A 17,758-nucleotide genomic window follows, 5' to 3' on the forward strand; every position below is an offset into this window, starting at 1 on the left:
TGAGAGAAGCCATTTGGGTTCTTCCACTGATCATATTATTTTGTAATGCTGTACTTGGTGCAGACCTGGTTAGAGATCCCCAGAAGGAGACAGAAAGAGCATCACTGACTTGATTTCTTTTATTTTTTAATTCTTTTTACTCAAGATTGGACTCCTGCAAACAGCCCATTTAGACAACATTAAACTTAATTACAAGTGCTTCTCCCCTCCTTTCAAAATGAGCAGTAGCACCTAGTCCTTAACCCCCCAAGCAAAAAGCAAAATCAAAAAACCAACAAGCCCTCCTCAATTCCAAAATCTCCATTTTCAGTGTAACACCCTAAATTGCAATACTAATATAAACATATCAATTGCAACTCAGGTACAGCTCTTTGAGCAACTGGCATCATTATAGCTATACATCTACAGATTAAGCATTAGAAAAAAATGTTTTATGTGCTACTGGACAGGCAATTTCTGTTGCAGCACATCCAAGATCAACCTTAATATTTCACACGATATTCATCAGTGTGTTCAGGTAATCTACAGCACAGGCCAAACAGCAAAAGACCAGCAGCAAGAAACCAGTGCTCATTTAAAAGCGCTAATGCAATTTGTCATACTTCTTCATTTCCAGCACTCTGTGTATTTATACATCCCTGAAAGAAAGTAGCTCAAGTGGCACACAACAAAGTGCTTTGCTTGTAGTAAAGCTGGGTGAAAACAGAGAGGAAATGAACCTAGTTTATCTTGTTAGGAGTGTGAGCTTCAACTGCATCAGGTCACAGCCTTGCCCACCTGTACCAACATTTCTGTAATTGATTCCTACAAGTCCTCATACACTATGGCTTCCAGCTCCATTTAAATGCAGATGTGGACTAATGGAAGGGCTGTACATTTCTGAACAGGGGCTGAGGGAACACATTACTCGCCCATTCAGTGATCTGAAAGCTTTTATTCTTTTCCCTAACTGCCTTTATTTTGTTGTGTGCATTTATTATGATGATTTTTTTTTTTTAATTTAAACAACATGGGGCTTTTTCCATGCTAAGTTAAGAGAGGAAGGGGGAAAAGAGCTAATTATATCTGAACTGAAGTGTAACCATGGCCCTATTAAATAGGTAGCAGTTATGGGCTATTGATCGCAGTTCACAGGAAAAGCTTGTCATGTAGTGTCAAGAGGTTAATGTAATTACAAGAGCGGGCAGCAGGATCAGCTGTGTCCTCAAATAGGCAAATAACTAAAAGCTGCTTTAGAGACATATAATGTTGTCAAAGCATAAATAATTCATCCCAGCATTCGAGAAGAAATTACTGCTCCGTTTCAGCGTATTATTCAGCCATTAAAATCCTGCCCTTGTAAAGTCTTTTGATGTAGTCATATTTTCAGTTCTAAGAGCAATTTTGGAGGATTCAGCTTTTATTAAGCCCTATGTAGTGCAGTTATCAAAGTATTAAAAAGGATATGAAATGGACTCACAATTTGTTTAATAACTGTGTTGCAATCCAGATAAGAAGGAGCGAGCCCTGTGGATTTATGGAGTGCCTGTGCAGTGCAAAGCCATGGCATGATGTGATGGAATTCTCCAGCTCCCGTAAGCTGGCCCAAATTAAGTGGGCTTCAGCTATTTACTAGCACTGATAGCTGCTGCAGCCTTCAGAGCATTTGGTGATCTATTTCTCAAGATCCAGCTAATAGAAGAACCGCAGGAAGCATCAACGTGCCCAGCTATTCTCCCATTACAGCCTCTCAACTCTTTGCTCGCCCTTCTGAAAGTCTTTGGGAATTTGAAATTGGGTGGCTTTCACTTTTTGCATCTGTAGTTGAACTGTGCCTTGTAGCAGTTTGTAATGTCTACAGTTGTCTACATTTGCTGTCAGGATTTGTGATGTTAACATATGTTAAATTACAGCAAGACCCTAAGCAGCTACCAGATGGCAGCTAGCCTCAACAAGAGGGGCAATTCAGCAGAAGGACAGAAAAGAGAGAGAACTGACATTGTGCTCGGCCCACCTACCCACAACCTAAGGTTTGCTGTGGCTTTGGCAACATAAGTGAAACTAAAAAACACAGAGTCTGAACAAGTCACTTTGGTATCTCTAAAAACTTTTCTTCTTTTTAAATAGCCAAACATAAAAAAAAAAAAAAAAAAAAAAACAGCTACCAAACAAACTTCACAACCAATTACTCATCTGAGAGCTTTAAGAAGAGATGTGGCTTGACAGAGAAACAGGCTCTCATTTCAAGCTGACCAAAAGGAAAGCAGACCCCCAAAACACAAACCCCAGCCAAGCTTCCCCCACAGTAACTATTTGCCCCACTTCCCTGGCAGAGGCTGCCTCATCTCCTGCCCAGCTGGCATGGCCAGGGCTGGAAAATGGAGACACCAGCCCTCTGCTCTGTGAGCAGCACTGCTGCAGGAACACTGCCAATATCGTGAAGCCTATCCCGAGCTTTTAGATAATGACGACTGTGCACTACTGAACGTTTATCGTAAAATAAAAAGACAGGCTGTGTTTGGTGTACAATTAGAGAAAACAACCAGAATGAAATACTACAGCTCTCAGATCACCACTGCCTGTGATTGGCAGCAACCTGACCAAGAAAGGAATAAAAATTTAGTTACAGAGCCATTACAGGAGAAAAAGGGGAATAAAACAGAAACTGAAGGTGAAGCTGAGCAGACCACAGTTGCAAAAAGAAAGAATTTCAGGGAAAAGATTCATCAGCAGAGTTGAGAGAAAATACGAAGGAAGCAGAAAAAACCACATCGCCTTACAGAAGTCTTTAAAGCACCACAATTCTGACACAGCAGTTACCCTTCTAGCTTGTTGTTGAGAAGAAAAACGTAAAGTCCTCCCAAAAACTACTATTCACCTTATGAAAAGGCCACCCCCAAAAGGAAAGTATTCTGATAACAGCACTTAAAGTGATAAAAAAAGAGCTATTTTCTCCCCAGATAACCTCTCTTAAGCAACAAAAATAAGAGTTCTCAGGACAAAATCTCAAAACAATCAAATTGGTCCTCGCTGTGAACGTCCTCATCTTTGAACTCTGTGCACTGCCCTTCCTTTTCTACTTCCCAAGCTTGGTGCTCAGATGTTTGCTGTGCTGTGAAGGGAGTTTGTCTTGGCTTTGTGTGTGCACACAGTGTTGACAGTGGAATTTTGATGTTTCTCACACTGTTTCATTCATAACCTGAGGAAGAGAGCTCAGTTTACTCCTAAAGGAAGTTGAATTCAGTATCTTAAATTCACCGCACATAAGTAAGATCATTAGGAGTGTGTCAATATTCTGTATACATGATTTACACCTCCATATAATTAAATAACAGAGGAAACAGTGTTTGAAACCACTGAAACAAACACAGCTTTCTGATGGCTCCACAGTTCTGAGTTTAGAAAAAAGTAAAGGAAGAAAAAATAGGAGCTTTCCTACACTATTTTCCTGTTCTTTAGCATTTGCATGGCCTGCCCTGTGGTAGCACTGAGACCTCAGTTCTGAAATCACCATGCGATTGATTCCATCAGGTGGAGGTTTATTCCAGCTTGGGGCTGTATTTGTCCTCATTCCTACCAGCAGAATCAGCCAGCCCATTTCACGACTTACAGCCTTTGTCTTCTGCGAACCTACCCTGTGATAAGCAAGGATTGATGCTTGCTTTTCACATGTGCCAAGTGGTAAAAAAGAGATTGATGCACATGCTGCTGTTTGCTTAGCAGTAACTCAGTAGTCTGCCATGACTACATGGAACAAAATTTTTCATTGTCTCAAAGCCCTTATTAGGAGTATAGTGAAAACCTGAAGTTTTCACCTGGCTTGGATTAGAAAAGTTAGCAGTTTTGCACTTTGGGTTAATATCTTTGGAAAAACATAGATTACCAAAATGAAACAATCTTATTCAAAGGGTTTTTGTCCATTTTCCAGAAAGCTAGCTCCACATCTCTGGTTGATAAAGCAGTCTGAACCATGCCTCCTGCAGGAAAATGGTGCTGAGCTGAGCTCCTTGCTGCCAGGAGCTTCTCTCAGCAGTTGGATAACAAAACAAGCAGGTTGAAATCTCTCCTCTTTGAAGGCAATGATAAAACTCCCAGTGAGGCTGGGATTTAACTTGAGGATTACAGCTGCTGCGGATCAATCCTCTACCAGGTTTAGAGAAGTTAGGCCAATTAACACCAGCCAAGGGCATAGCCCCTTCATCCTACCCAGAAAGTAATAATATCCATTATTGCGTTTCCCAGCCAGCGCTCTGCCGTTCTTCTTTACCACAGTTTTCCTATCTCCCACCTTTTCTAGTTTCCCAGTTCTGACCCTTGGCTTGTAGAGCCCTCTGAAGCTTTAAAAATATTTGTTCTCTGAGAAGTAATAGAAAGAAAAACGTTCAGATTGTTGGCTTTGTCAGAAAACTGTTTTATTCGTGTCCAATTAAAACAAAGATAAAAAGTAATCTCTTCATCTTTAGTCAGGAAAGAGCTGGGTCCTTTTAAATATACAAATCCAATGAAATAGCACACAGACTGCCAGCCCCAAATCAGATGTGCATGGAGGGACGTACGCAATGCATTATGAACATCTGCCCTGCATCTCAGGTCATATCCAGGACTTCTCAGGGCCACTGTCCGTGTTCTGAACTCTTTAACACACAACAGACTGCACATTCTTAGCTTATTTTTTGCTTCAATAATTAGTTGTCGGTCCTTGGAAGCAGCAAGACTGCTTCTGGTAAGTTCTTTGTGATACCAGGCAGTGTGTCATTAGGAAAATAAATCATACGTAGCAAAAAGTTGACTCACAAAACCAGCGACGAGGGTCTCTGGCCACAAAACATTCCTCTGAAAGCAGCCTTTGTCCAGGAGATGTTCCCCCTTCAGAGGCCAGCCCTTAAATGAGCCCAGGGAGGGCTGGACCCTGGGCCCACTTTGTCACATGGGAGCACAGGTGAATTGCTGCACACGTGCTAGCCACCTCCTCACCAGGTGCTCTATCAGCAGTTCAGGCCATGACAGAACAGCTCCCCTACACATAGTTGTGTGTGCTTTTAATTCATGAGAGCAGACTGAATATTGTTAATGTGACTTCACTTTCCATTAAGACAACTATAAAATCATGCAAGGTCTCTTTGAAAAAGTTCTCTTTTCAACATCCTTACATTACCTGCAGCTCCTCTCCTCCTTTTCCCCTCCTCTTCCTCAGCTCCCGTTTCCCTGCTGCGCTCCGCTCTGCCCAGCCACCTCCCTTTGCTTCCAGGCAGAGCTGCTGCAGCACAGGACGCAGCACAGGGCGCAGTGCAGCCCCCTGGGGCAGTGCAGATCCGTACCTGCTTGCCAAGCTGGGGCTGAGCCCACGCGCTGGAAGACAAACCGAGCCAGATTTGTGCTATTCAATACCAGGCAAACCCCGGCTGACTTCTTAAACCATCTTTAAGGCTGCTTTGCACTTACAGAAATCTGTCCCTTGGAATATGAACAGGGTTTTTGTTGCTTTTTCTATAAGTGATGGTTTCTTGCTGGGAAGGTTTGATTGATTGAGGCAACGTAAAAAAATCCCATGCAACTCAGTTGCCCAGTCACACACTGGGTTTCAAATAGCAATACATCAAAGAGGACAGTTCAAGAGCTGAATGCTTGGCTGCACTCTTCAACAAATCCATTAAAACAATCCAGTTTGCTTTATGAAATGATACATAAACAAACAGAGCAACAGCGTATATATCATATGCCATCCACAAATGAACACAGCTGAAACTTGGCTTCTTCAGCTGCATTTCACTTGAGCTAAAGCCCCAGAATGTAACACAGAGACCAACGAGAAAAGAAAAAGGCACCAAATGGAACAGACGAAGCAACGTAGCTCAGCTCACCCCAGCCCAGTACTGCCACAGCTAAACACACAACTGCAGTTCACCTCATCCACAGAGATAAATGCTAGTTCACAGCAATACATATGGAGGAGGCATGCTTTTCTGCACAGACTCAGACATCACTGTGGGCACAGTTTGTTCACAAATAGGACCTCCAGTTGCTCAATTTAAGATTCCATATGTTGTTCCTGCTAATAATGAGATTTTAAAGATTATGAGATAAACTAACTTGTCATTCTGATTCAAAAAGGTAAGCTCATAAGTCCGCAGAAATCCCTTTTTAATGCAAGCAAAAAAGGCTTAGCCTTGACATACTTATTCAACAGCAAATAAAAATTCGAATCAACAATGAAAAGGACGGATGGACACAAGGTTTGTATGCCAGCAGGAAAACAAGGCTCGGTGCCACGAAATCGGCCGGTGACTTGGACACTGAGAAGCCAGGAGCACTGAGTTGCTAACAGCTGATGCCACAGATTTCTTGGGAGAGGAGAATTTCAGTAAGACCTGCAAAGCACACCAGTGATTCTGCTGGCAGCTGAGCCAAGGCCCTTGCTGTACTTACTTGTCTATCTGGTTCCTTTGATCAACGCCGTACATATCTAAACATGGGGCCCAAGTTGACTGTATGTACTTCTGGAAGACAAAACCATTCTGTTGAGCTTTTTCTCCACCGCTGCAAACAATAAAAACTTGTTTCAGTTGGCTCAGTGTTTGATAACAAACAACTTTAGAAGGAGGGAATGCAGACAGTATCATTTTATAACATGCAAACTGCAACCTGTAAAAACAACATATCCCTCTCCTCCCGGCCAAAGAGGCTGCAGCTGTGGCTGGCACTTCAATGAGATGTGCAGCAGATGGGTTACACCTGGGGTAATTCCTGCAGCTGGCAAAGCCTGGGTACGCATTGGCCATTAGCAGCCAATTCACCTGCAAAGGCAATGCTGAGGGTAACTGGTAGCATTACCCTAGGTGCAAGCAAAAATAATGTAGCTGAAGGCAGGGTAGAAGAGTGATGCAGTGTCAATGGAGTGCTCATCTTTTCTCCTTAATCAAACTAGCCCTATGAACAAATAAAAAGCAGACTGATAAATCAAGTTATCAACCAGATCTTGTAACAGTTGTAATTGTCACAAGCAGTGATTTCATCCACGACCCAAAATGCACAGGTATTTTGTAAAGAGACTACATGATTGCAAGATGATTCACATAAAGATAACTTAGGGGTAAATGATGCAAAGGTGCAATGACTGAGAAACTATTTAAAAACAGTGACAGAAGTTACAATTAAGAATAACCATCAGCCTCTAACACAGCAGGCAAGGCTTCTACACTGAATGAGAAACCCAGCTCCACACCAACACCAAGCAGCTCTCAAGTTAGGGGATGAATTCTCCCAGAGAATTCATGGGAAGTTCTTGAATTTTGTCTGAAGAACAATCTAGGGAATTTTCTTCTGAGAAACTTAACTCTTAGCAGTAGGAAACAGTGTATAATTTTCTACATGGCAAAGCATTGAATATCCCTGTAGCACTGCTCAGCTGTTCTCCAGTGAGTAAAGTTTCAAACCCATGTTGTCTTGGACAAAACAAGGCTACCAGGAGATACAGATACAGGAAAACACATAAATTCAAGAAAATGCAATACTTTATCAGAAAGGTGTCCTCCATGCTTCTGAATTCAAGCCCCGAACTTTTTATCTCTGTAGAGCGCTTCATATATTACCAGTAGAGCAAACAGCTGCACACATCTCCAGGGCACGGCTAACACAAGTGGCTTTTCCTTATTTATCATCAGCATCATCACACCAGAAATGACGGGCACCACACGTAACTGCAGCACTCCCAGTGCACCCATCCCCACTCCTTCTTTCTCAGCCACCCAGACACCCTGTGTCCCACACTGCGGTCAGCACAGCCCCAACGCTCTGAGTTCAGCTTGAACCTCAGGGGCAGCTGGTGGGACTTAACCTTAGGTTCCTTTAAATAAATAAGGGGTTACTTCGGAGAAAAGTTTTCCTCTTACTGTTATCAGAGGAACGAGGCTGAACCAGGCAGAGGCCTGTGCTTCACAAGGAAGGCGGGTGGAAGGAGCCTCCTTCCAAAAAGCCATTGCCACATGCTAGCAGGAGATAGCACAGGAGACTTTCACTGAGGAAGATTCCTCACAGACTTCTCTAGGGACCCATAATCTTATTCCTTCTCATCACTGTTATTAAGCAAGAGGAAAAGACATCCATTCTAATCCAGCACAGCTCTCATTTGCTCGAATGCACAGCACCATTGAACTCAACCACAGGTTTAATACTCAACTTGCAAGTTGTTTCAGTTCAAGACTTTGTGCCAGAATAACGAATAACTCCTTCACAGAAATCCCACAGTCAATCAATTAAGAAAGCTTAAAGTAATCAGTCACCCACAGCCGATTGGATTTAGCAGTCAGTGAATGCTTTTTGTTCTTGGATCAACTACACCCACTTCTAAAGCTGATTAAAAAAAGGTTGATGATCTCTTCCACCTGGCTGGGATGATAACCTGGCTGCAGCACTAATGAGCTCTGAACTCTGCAGAGGCTGCAGCACTGGCAGGTGGAAGTGAAGCAGCACCTGTGTATGGAGAGTTTCCTGACATCAGTTTTAGAAGTCAGTGGCACTTGGAAGGCAATATCCCTGAGCCTGGGAGGAGTGGCTCTCCTGCCCGATGGTACCACAGAGAAATGGTGCTGTGGTGAATCCTCCAAACACAACAACTGCTCTCCTGGCATCTCTGGGAAGCAGCACCCAGCTTTTCAGGTTGTTTGCCCCTTTGTATGTGGTCACAGCCCAGTACAGTACAGGCCCTAGTCCTGGCTCTGCTGCTCTTGGCAGCCCCATGCAAAGCAGAGTGCATAGTGTCCGTGCGTCGCTGCCCACCTGGCACTCACTGAATGGAAGGAGGGGGCTGTGGAGTTTTCCATTTATTCTCTCCATCTGTGCATAGCAGAGATCAGAGGTCGGTGAGCACTATGTGGACAGAACAGAAGCTGAAGTTCAAGAGCACCATAAAAAGCAAGGATTTCACTCTCTCTTGTAGGTCGGTTAGGGGTTAGTCATCCACAGCAGAGTACTGACAAGAACTGCCCATATACATAGGTATGCATAGAAGAAATTTACTATAGTGCATTCCTATGGCTACTCCTTCCATCCACCCATGGAGAACACATTTTACTAAGCTGATTCAAAAAGCATGCTTTAGCTTGTTGTTTTTTGTTGTTTTTTCTTTAAATAAAGTTTCTACATATTCACTTAACTTTCTTAAAGGCTGCTGTAAACAAAGAATTATGTTCAGGGCCACAGCCAGAAATCAGATACATCAGAGATCTGTAACCCAGTCTACAGAGAATCAGGCAATGGCCCAAGGGTACTTCCATACACAAGAAAGAGTAAAATAACTGAGGTCAAGGCCTCAAACACAGCTCTAGTTTTAATCATGTTGTTGATTTAGAGCATAACAAGATTGCTTTTCTTTTTTTTCTTCCTTCCAATTGTCAAAACCCATTTTATTTTTCTTGACATGTCTAAAGTGGCCCCAGTGTCACTGTATGAATGATTCCTCACTGCTCCACGCTCAGTCCATGGGCAGCTACATACATTGACATCAGATGCAAACATAACTCCCACTAACTAGAATCTCTGTCCTCATGCTGTCCTGTAAATAGATGGACAAAGTGAGGAGTAGAGAGAGAGAACAAATGGCTTTCCGTAAGGGAATACTTCAATAAAATCCATGTCACTTGAAGAAAATGGAATAGTTGTGGTAAAGCTCGTAACGGAATGACTCCCAAGGTATGGAAACAAGAACTGGAAAAGAACAGAGACAAATACCCTGACAAACAGCCTGACCCCTGCCTGGATGTTTTGACAGCGACTTCTGAAAGAGATGTGCAGGTTTTGCTTTCATTTTGCCATAAAGCTGAACTATTTGTAAAAGCTTTTCTTGGTGTGAAACAGAGTCTGTTTTTCCAGCCAAGTCATGTTTCCTCTTAACACTCAGCCTGGCCAAATAAAGGCACCAGAGGAGCACGCAGAATGCTGCTTTTCCCAAATACAAAAGGGCATCTGAAGTGCCTCTAAAAGCACACTGCTCCGATGCCATCCGCGGGGCCTCCCGATGACCGCGGCCGAGAGGGGCAGCTTCATCGGCTCCATTGGAATCCCTCCCAGGAAGAAGAACTCGGTTCAAAGCGTTTGTTGAATAAACGAGTCGAAAGCTTAGGGAAACAGCCAGAAGAGCCACCATCCCTTCTGCAGTAACTCTGGGCTGCGTACGTACATAATTCATACAGTTGTAGCGCAAGAGTCCATCGGCCGTCAGTTAAGCAGGGCTGCTAAGGACGGTTTGGTTAAGAGCACAGTACCCCGGGCACGGTCCGGGCGCTCCCATCACTCAACAACGCCTCGTACCCAACAGCCGCTCCCAGGTCCGCTCGCAGCGCTCAGCGCCCCGCCCAGCGCTCCCCCTCCGCTCCTCCTCTCCGCCACCGCGTCTCCCCTGAGCACCAGCCGCGTGCCTTACAGCCGAGAGAACGCCGCGATCCTGCAGGACGCGCCGGGACGGGAGATGGCCGATACCCAGCCTTTAACCAGTTTCGGATCGCCCCAAAAAGTAGCGGTGACGTTTCGGTAATAAAGAAGGAATCGCTTACCCTTATCTGAGCAGCAGGGCTCGCCGGAAACCCCAAAGGGAGGCAGTCTCCAAGCGGAGACGTTCCCCCTTCGGCTGCAGCCCCCAGATGAGGTGAGGATGGGCGGCGCGGCTCGCGCCTTTCGCTGCACCTGTGCCGGGCTGGGCGCGTGCCTGCAGCGCGTGCTGCCGCTGCTCCGGCACCGAACGGCGGCTGGGCGGCGCGGAGCGGAGCGGGCGGCCCGAGAGCACGGCCCGCCGGTCCTCGTGCAGCGGTACCGCCATCCTGCAGCGCTTTGCTCAGCCGTAGCAGCCATACGCAGGGCGGGCTTCACAAGGAGAAGTCACGGAAGTTATTAACGAGGTCAGGCTGACTGCAGCACCCGTCCCACATCCCAATCGGAGGTGATCCTGCAGGTGGTTTCCAACGAGCCGTGTCTGTGGCGTGCAGCACGTGGCGCGGCCCGCGCCGTGACAACAAACTAACGCGCATGGGAGCTGCACGGCTCAGACGAACGTGGAAGCACGCTGCTGTGAAAGCTGCTGTAGCGCTGATCGCTTTGGGGCAATGCCACAACTACTGCTTTGAGTTTTGGATTCGTATTGGATGTGGATAAGTGCTACATAATAAAAAGATGCGATAATTAGAAATAGGTTTGTACAGCAACTACTTTATTATTTTCAAATGCAAATGTTTGCACTGTTTGCTATTTTACAATTTTACAAACTAGGTATAAAAGACCATAAATAAATGACATAAGTTATGTGTACCTAAAATTCATGGAGGGGAAAAACATTACAAATTAAATCAAAATAGAAAATCTATTTATCTAACCCAGAGATCGTTCAAATGCACGAACCAAGAAATGCTGTTAGATTTTTTCAGTATGAACTAAATTATAATATGCCTCATACATTCTAATTTTAACCACAGTCCTTGCATATTCCAACATACTTGCAGTGATACAAAAAAATAAATGCACTCTCTTTTTATTCGTCTGGTTAGTATTTCAGGGTTTTTTTGTGGTTTTTTTTGTTTTTTTTTTCCTTTCTGGTTATGAAAATGTCACATAAAAAAAAATACTGCTTTTTAAGTCCCGTTCACTGGTCGCTTCCAGCCTTCTGTATTTTATACATACATATTTTTAATACATGGAGCCATCACAAAATGAGTACAGCAGGAAACCCGGACCAACGCGACCGCGCAAGGGACGAGCAGGACAACCTCCTCCCCAGCAGGCAGTGCTGCGGCCGGCCCTGTGCTGGGCGGTGGGACGGCAGCTGGCAGCAGTCCTGCAGCAATCCTGCACCAGCTGCACCAGCACAGCCCCGGGGCGCTGCGCCCAACCCCAGGCCCGGCTCCTTCTGGGGATGGTCCCGAAAGGGCCGGCGAGGAGGGGAGAGGCTTTGGGATGGCGGGCCGTGGCTGTGGCCTGTGCTGCGCTCTCGTTCAGAGTGGCGCACCCATATCCCTGTCCCAGGACGTCTCTGGGCTGACCAGTGGGGCGCTGCAGTGTGTGGCGGTCCTGTGGGAGGCCAGCAGCATGCACGCTCCCCAGGCTCCGGCACGCAGCCCCCCTCAGAACTGGCCTGCGTCTCCAAAGGCAGAAAGCTGTGGCAGGCAGCATCAGGGAGCAGCAGCACTGCTCCTCGGCACTTCCCATGCTCCTATGGCAGCCGCAGCTCTCTGGCTAATGACGGCAACCTTGGAAGTGTTGCGATTTCATTCCTTAACTGTGCAGGGAGCAAACTGGTGTTTGGGTTATTAACTTACAATTTTCACAGCTTGCACGCAGAGCAAGGTGCTTCTGTGAATGGAAGAACTGCATATATTTGTTCGCATTCAGCAAGTCTTTAAAACCCCACTTCTGCAGATAAAAAAGGCTACTTAAGAGTTCAGGTCAGGGTTATCACTGGATGGATATGCAGGTGCTGCCTCCATCACCTTGTCACTGAGAAAATGGTTGCTCTGGATCATGAACAGAACATCGGGAAGAAGAAAAAACATTTAAGAAAATCTTTAGCACCCTTATGGATCCTGTAATCCACAACTTCAAAACTAACTTGAAACTGTCCCCGTTTTAGGCTGCAGAACTACTCATTACACGTAGCGTGGCAGTTACAAGCACACCTACAGACACAGAAATTTCAACACTTCTTAATGCGTTTCCTGTCACCACTGCAGAGCTGAGCTGCTTGGCCGTGCTCAAAAGGCAGAGGGGCGTCACAAGGCTCCCAGGGATGCTTTGGGCACATTCACAGGCAGTTGTACACACAAGGTGATTTGCACACACGCACGCACACGAACACACATACGCACCTTTCAGAGGAGATAATAATCCATTATCCATTCAAGGAAAAAAAATATATTTATATCACTGCAATGGCACGTTTCATGTAAAATGTCACCTCAGCAATGTATATAGGCAGCTCACAGCAACTGGGTTCTCCACTGTGGCGCCTGGCCTGGCGTCCATAGTAAGATGTGTGATGTTCTGCCACCTGCATCCATCTCAGATGAAGCAGCAGCAGGCAGGGGAGTGAGGATAGAGAATAACAGAATATATAAATAAAATCCAAGGTGGGAATAGAAAGCAGAAGGGAATAAAAAAATCAACAAGTCTGCGAGGCTCTGACACAGTACATTCCTCCAGTGACAACTGGGTGCTGAATCTTACTGAGTTAGCTATCTTTCAATGAAGCAAAATTGGAATGAGTGGCAAGGAAAAAAAAAAGTAAAAGTCACACTCTTTTCAGGGCCTGACGACTGTTCAGTGCGTGGTTTCGAGAATCAGTGCTAGGGAAGACGCAACCATGGATTCAGAAGGCTTCAGGATCCAGTCTGCGTTCCTCCATGGTCAATGAGATCAACAGGATGGGCTAGGAGGCCGTGAAAGCAAAATGTAATTTCCCTGCACAAAAAGAAAGCATGAATATTAAAGAGTGCTACAAGACAAACACGTACATCTGCCCCAACATCTCCCCAAGATTTCCCAAGAGAAGCACAACTGTATCTTGGGCCAGCCAGCATCTCCTTGGCAGGTGCAATTGCTAATTCATATCACTGGAAAAGAGCTGAGATGGGAGCAGGACGCGGAGTTAAACATCTCCCTGGAGAGGGGAAGGATTTCCTAAAGGACAGGAGAAAGCAGGAGGAGAGGCAGTTCCAACATGAAAGGGGGCTGGATGGCACATGCCACAGGCTGCAGCCTCTGCTCTCTAGGGTGCTCAAGGGGAGCCCTTCGCCCTTTCAAGTCTCATCTTCACGACACGCCTAAATGGGGATGTCAGATACATGCATGTGCCACCTTCTATTTTTCAAACCTCTCTCCTCCAGCTAAAAAGACATTCAAGTGCATGTCCTCTCAATGGATATATTTTGCAACAAGAAAGGCTTCACTAGCAGTGCTGAAAATCGGCCACCTGTGCAGCCTTCTGAGTTTTCACTGTCTATGGAGAAAACTGTTCATTTTGTTTGGAAAATATTGGAGTGGTTTGAATTACTGTTACTAGACTTCCAATAAATCATTCTTTTTGCAAATTGGCCAACAAATTGGGCGTATTTTTTGTCTACGTAAAAGGATAATCTCAGCAATAATGCAACATGTTTACAGCAAGGGAAAACTTAAAAGTATCTCTGCGCTTAAGCAGAAGAGTTTTTACTGCTGCAAGTACAGGTCTTTAAAGTGATGTCTGCTGGCAACAGGACATTAAAACATGCTGGTTTAAGACATTTTTTAAAAGAAATATTGAAGTTCTGCAAATGGTAAAGCTCTTATAAGTAATACTGCAGAACAGTTTTTACTAAGCTGTCATGCGATGACAGGATCTGAATTTAGCATTTCATGTTCTGAACAAGTTGTTTTCTGAGAAGGTTGGGGGTGAGTTAAAGTTATGGTTAAAATCAGCAAGTTATTGTTAAAAGTGAGAGAAGTGATGTGAGCAACACTGTGGGTACGCTGCGTGTGACTTGTCCAACTGAGGGAACTGTTGGGGATTCAGAATGACAGCAACGATTAAAAAGAACTATATGACATACAAGGCCCCTAAATCATTCCTGAATTTGCTCTCAGGTGCAGTATGTGACCAAAACAATACCACAGCACCACGAACATGTTGGACACTGTAGTTTCACTGACCTTCTCCATGTGGCAAGTTGAACCGCTTCTTGACAAAGAAAAGTCTGAAAGCTCCACAGCCATGACTACCACAGCTGACTGCTGGCAAGATGGTCATGAAACCTCTCTAAGTGGCAGAATTCAGCACAGCAATAGCCAACAGTCTTCCCAGAAGTCCAGTTCTGCCCAGTAATCCATGAGGTGTGTCATTCCATGGTCTCAAACCCATAAATGGGTAGATTGCTAATCGCCAAGCACTGATTAGCCAAATGATATTCTCAATGAGGTTTCTGCAAGGTATCAGCGTTGCATCGAGTCTGCAAAAAATATCCTAGGGCAGATTCTTCATTCCAGTGAAAGATGCACAACTGTGGTTTCACCCACAAATAAAACACTATGGTTGATAATCCTACAGGTCACAGGGAGAAGAAAAGTAATTTTGTTTTTTAAGCACAGTATCTGGCAGCAAACATAGCATCAAAACTTGACTGTGACATTATATTTATATAGATACATGTATTTTACATATCGTTGATCAACAGAGAAGTATGTTCCAAGAAACAATTTGTTCCAGGTCTGGTTTAAAATGACGGCTTGTCATTTCTGGAGGCCCCCCTCCCAACACACGCTCGGTTTCCACAATCTGTACATCAAGCAATGCTGCAGATCTTTATTTCAACGGGCGAGGAGACGAAGTAAGAAAAGTGCAGTTCTTCAATTAAAGTGCATGGATGAGGTAAACTAATTTCAAGAGTTTTGAGTTTATTCAGTACTGGCTCAGACGGGCACCATCCTGCCGTGCATCTGTTGCATTTGGGTGCGCATGGCTTGAACGCTGCTCAAGATCTTGTTCTGGTGCGCGATGGCAGTGATCCCAATCCTGGCCAGGTCGCTGGGAAAGCAAGAGAAGAAGGCTGAGAACTGTGGGTCAGATGCTGATGCAGAGACAAATATTAAAAGTCAGCCACATGCAACACAGCAAAAGCAAGGCAGATGTACAGAAATGTTTAATTAAATAAGTGAAGGCATTGTGGAGGCATTTTAAAGTCATACTCCGTCCAAATGAAAGGCATTCCATTCCTTTAATGAGTGTAATGATATGCAGCACAAAGCAAAGGAGGCTGATTAAATCCAGATTTACCAGTTTTTTTGTTATTGCGCTGAGTACTTACTCCTGGTTCATATGCACCACAGCCTCTAGGGTGGTATAGCCAGCAGCTGTGAAGTTATCCTTGTATCGCTCCATTTTAATGGCTTGGAGCCAGTCACTGACAGAAACAACCGCCGAGAACTCCGGGGAGCTGGGATCCAGCAGGGCTGTGCTGGGTCTGCATGCCAAACAGTGAAAGGACAGACAAACCATGTCAGCTGATCATGACTTTCAACCCCAAGTCTGGGCTCTGCAATGATTATTCACAGTGACTAAGAAAAGTACGGGCAACGAGTCGTACCTAGCGAAACTCGTGGCTCTCTGCACAGCAAAGTGTATCAACTGCAAGAATCTCGACCAAGTGCAAGGTAACAGGCCAGCTTTAGCCAAGAAAGAACTTGACCCTAGGCTTTTATTTTTTGCTTTCAGGTGTGTTTTGAATCACAGCACTGTCCACAGTTTCTACCTCAGTCGCAATCAGGTTCACAGAAAATGCTTTTCTTTCAAAAAGCAAAGATGGCAATGCTGCAGCACATTCAGCCTACCAAGTCCGCATCTCGCAGGCAGCAATGGAAATCCATGCCAATCTTGCATATGTCAGACCTCAGCTCAGCAGCTATAGAAACACCACTCAAGTATGTGCGGAGGGAGGGTGAGCTCACACAACCCGCCAGACGGGTTTGGAGAGCAAAATTCAGGGTGGGTTCAGATAAGCCCTGTTTCTAGCCAGGTTCACAGGCAATCTCCTGCATTCAATACAACTCAGGACAGCAGGGAGTTAATCCCCGCTTTAATCAACCCATTCCTGACCAGCACGTGTGCCAGGACTGGTGGGACTGATGCGAGCTTTGATCTTTCTTCGCACTGTGGAATGTGCTTCTCGTTTTCTCTTGCACAATTTGCAAATAATTATTTTCACAAAATTCACTCCACTTATTAGTATCTCATTTATTATTTCACATATATTATAAATCACACCGTTTCATTAAACCATTAAAAATTACTACTGTCTATCTAACCAAAACAATTATCATCCAGCAATTCATTTGAAAACGCACATCATCAAAGATTAGGTGTGCAATAGCATAGTTATGTATTGCCTAAGGCACTGGCTTCACAGCAGTAGCTCTTGGTGCAACTCCTACTGTACTATCTAACACAAGACCAATGATAGCAACCTAATTATATACAATTACGCTTCACTTATAAAGCCATATATTAATAATGCTATATGCAAATTTGAAATTCACATTCCAAAGGGAAGAATGAAACAGCCATTAATATCCATGCATATGGAATGACCTCGAATAGGCCTTGAACTTCTAAAAGATACATTTATTTTCAAAAAGCACCTCTAAATTGGAAACAAAGCAAAATGGAGTAGGTTCAATCAGTGATTCCTAAATCAAATTATCACAGCAGATCCATATTGCGTTCTCACCATATGAATTATTTAAGCCTCAAGGGTGGATACATGTTTTCCAGGCTACCATTGCAATTAGGGCAGTCTGGAAGATATGCAGTGACAGCAGCCTCACAGGATTAATAATCCCTCTTCTGATAATGTAAATTTTAAGTAAGAGCCACAAAGGGACCTTGACTTTTAAAACTGCAAATACCTTTTTCTGGTATGTGGCTCTGTCGGAGGCTGAATCAGAACCTCTCTTACTCTCTCAGTGCCACCAAAAACCATAATTTTGTATTTCCCAGTGGCTATCTTTGCACCCTCCCTTCTGCTGAAAAATATTTTCCTCTTGTTTCTTTCTGTCCTGCTAAGTTTTATTTCCGTAATTCACTTTATGAAGCCAAGTTATTTGAAAATAAAAGAGCAAACTTAGTGTAAATTAGTAAAGCTCCTATTACTTCAGCAGCATTTCGCCAGCTTAAACAAACTGCTGAGCTGTCCCAACAAAGATTTGTTGTTTCTCAAACTCTGGGAGTTTCCTTCCTACTGTGCTTCTTTTGCACGTACGGGGTATACTGTGC

General features: G+C 44.4%; 1 protein-coding gene across 1 annotated transcript in view; it reads right to left on the bottom strand.

Annotated features, from left to right (window-relative positions):
• Window positions 1–15,399: 15,399 nt before the first annotated feature.
• The window catches only part of EPHA4 (EPH receptor A4), a gene marked incomplete at both ends in the record, with an annotated part of 88,747 nt that continues 86,388 nt past the window's right edge, over window positions 15,400–17,758 (bottom strand). Inside the window, 2 exons of the mRNA XM_079539667.1 lie at window positions 15,400–15,514; window positions 15,795–15,950. Of these exons, the coding sequence (XP_079395793.1) occupies window positions 15,400–15,514; window positions 15,795–15,950 (271 nt within the window). The remainder of the gene's footprint in view (window positions 15,515–15,794; window positions 15,951–17,758) is intronic.

Source organism: Tetrao urogallus, assembly GCF_951394365.1.
Source record: "Tetrao urogallus genome assembly, chromosome: 9".
Taxonomy (NCBI): Eukaryota; Metazoa; Chordata; class Aves; order Galliformes; family Phasianidae; genus Tetrao; species Tetrao urogallus.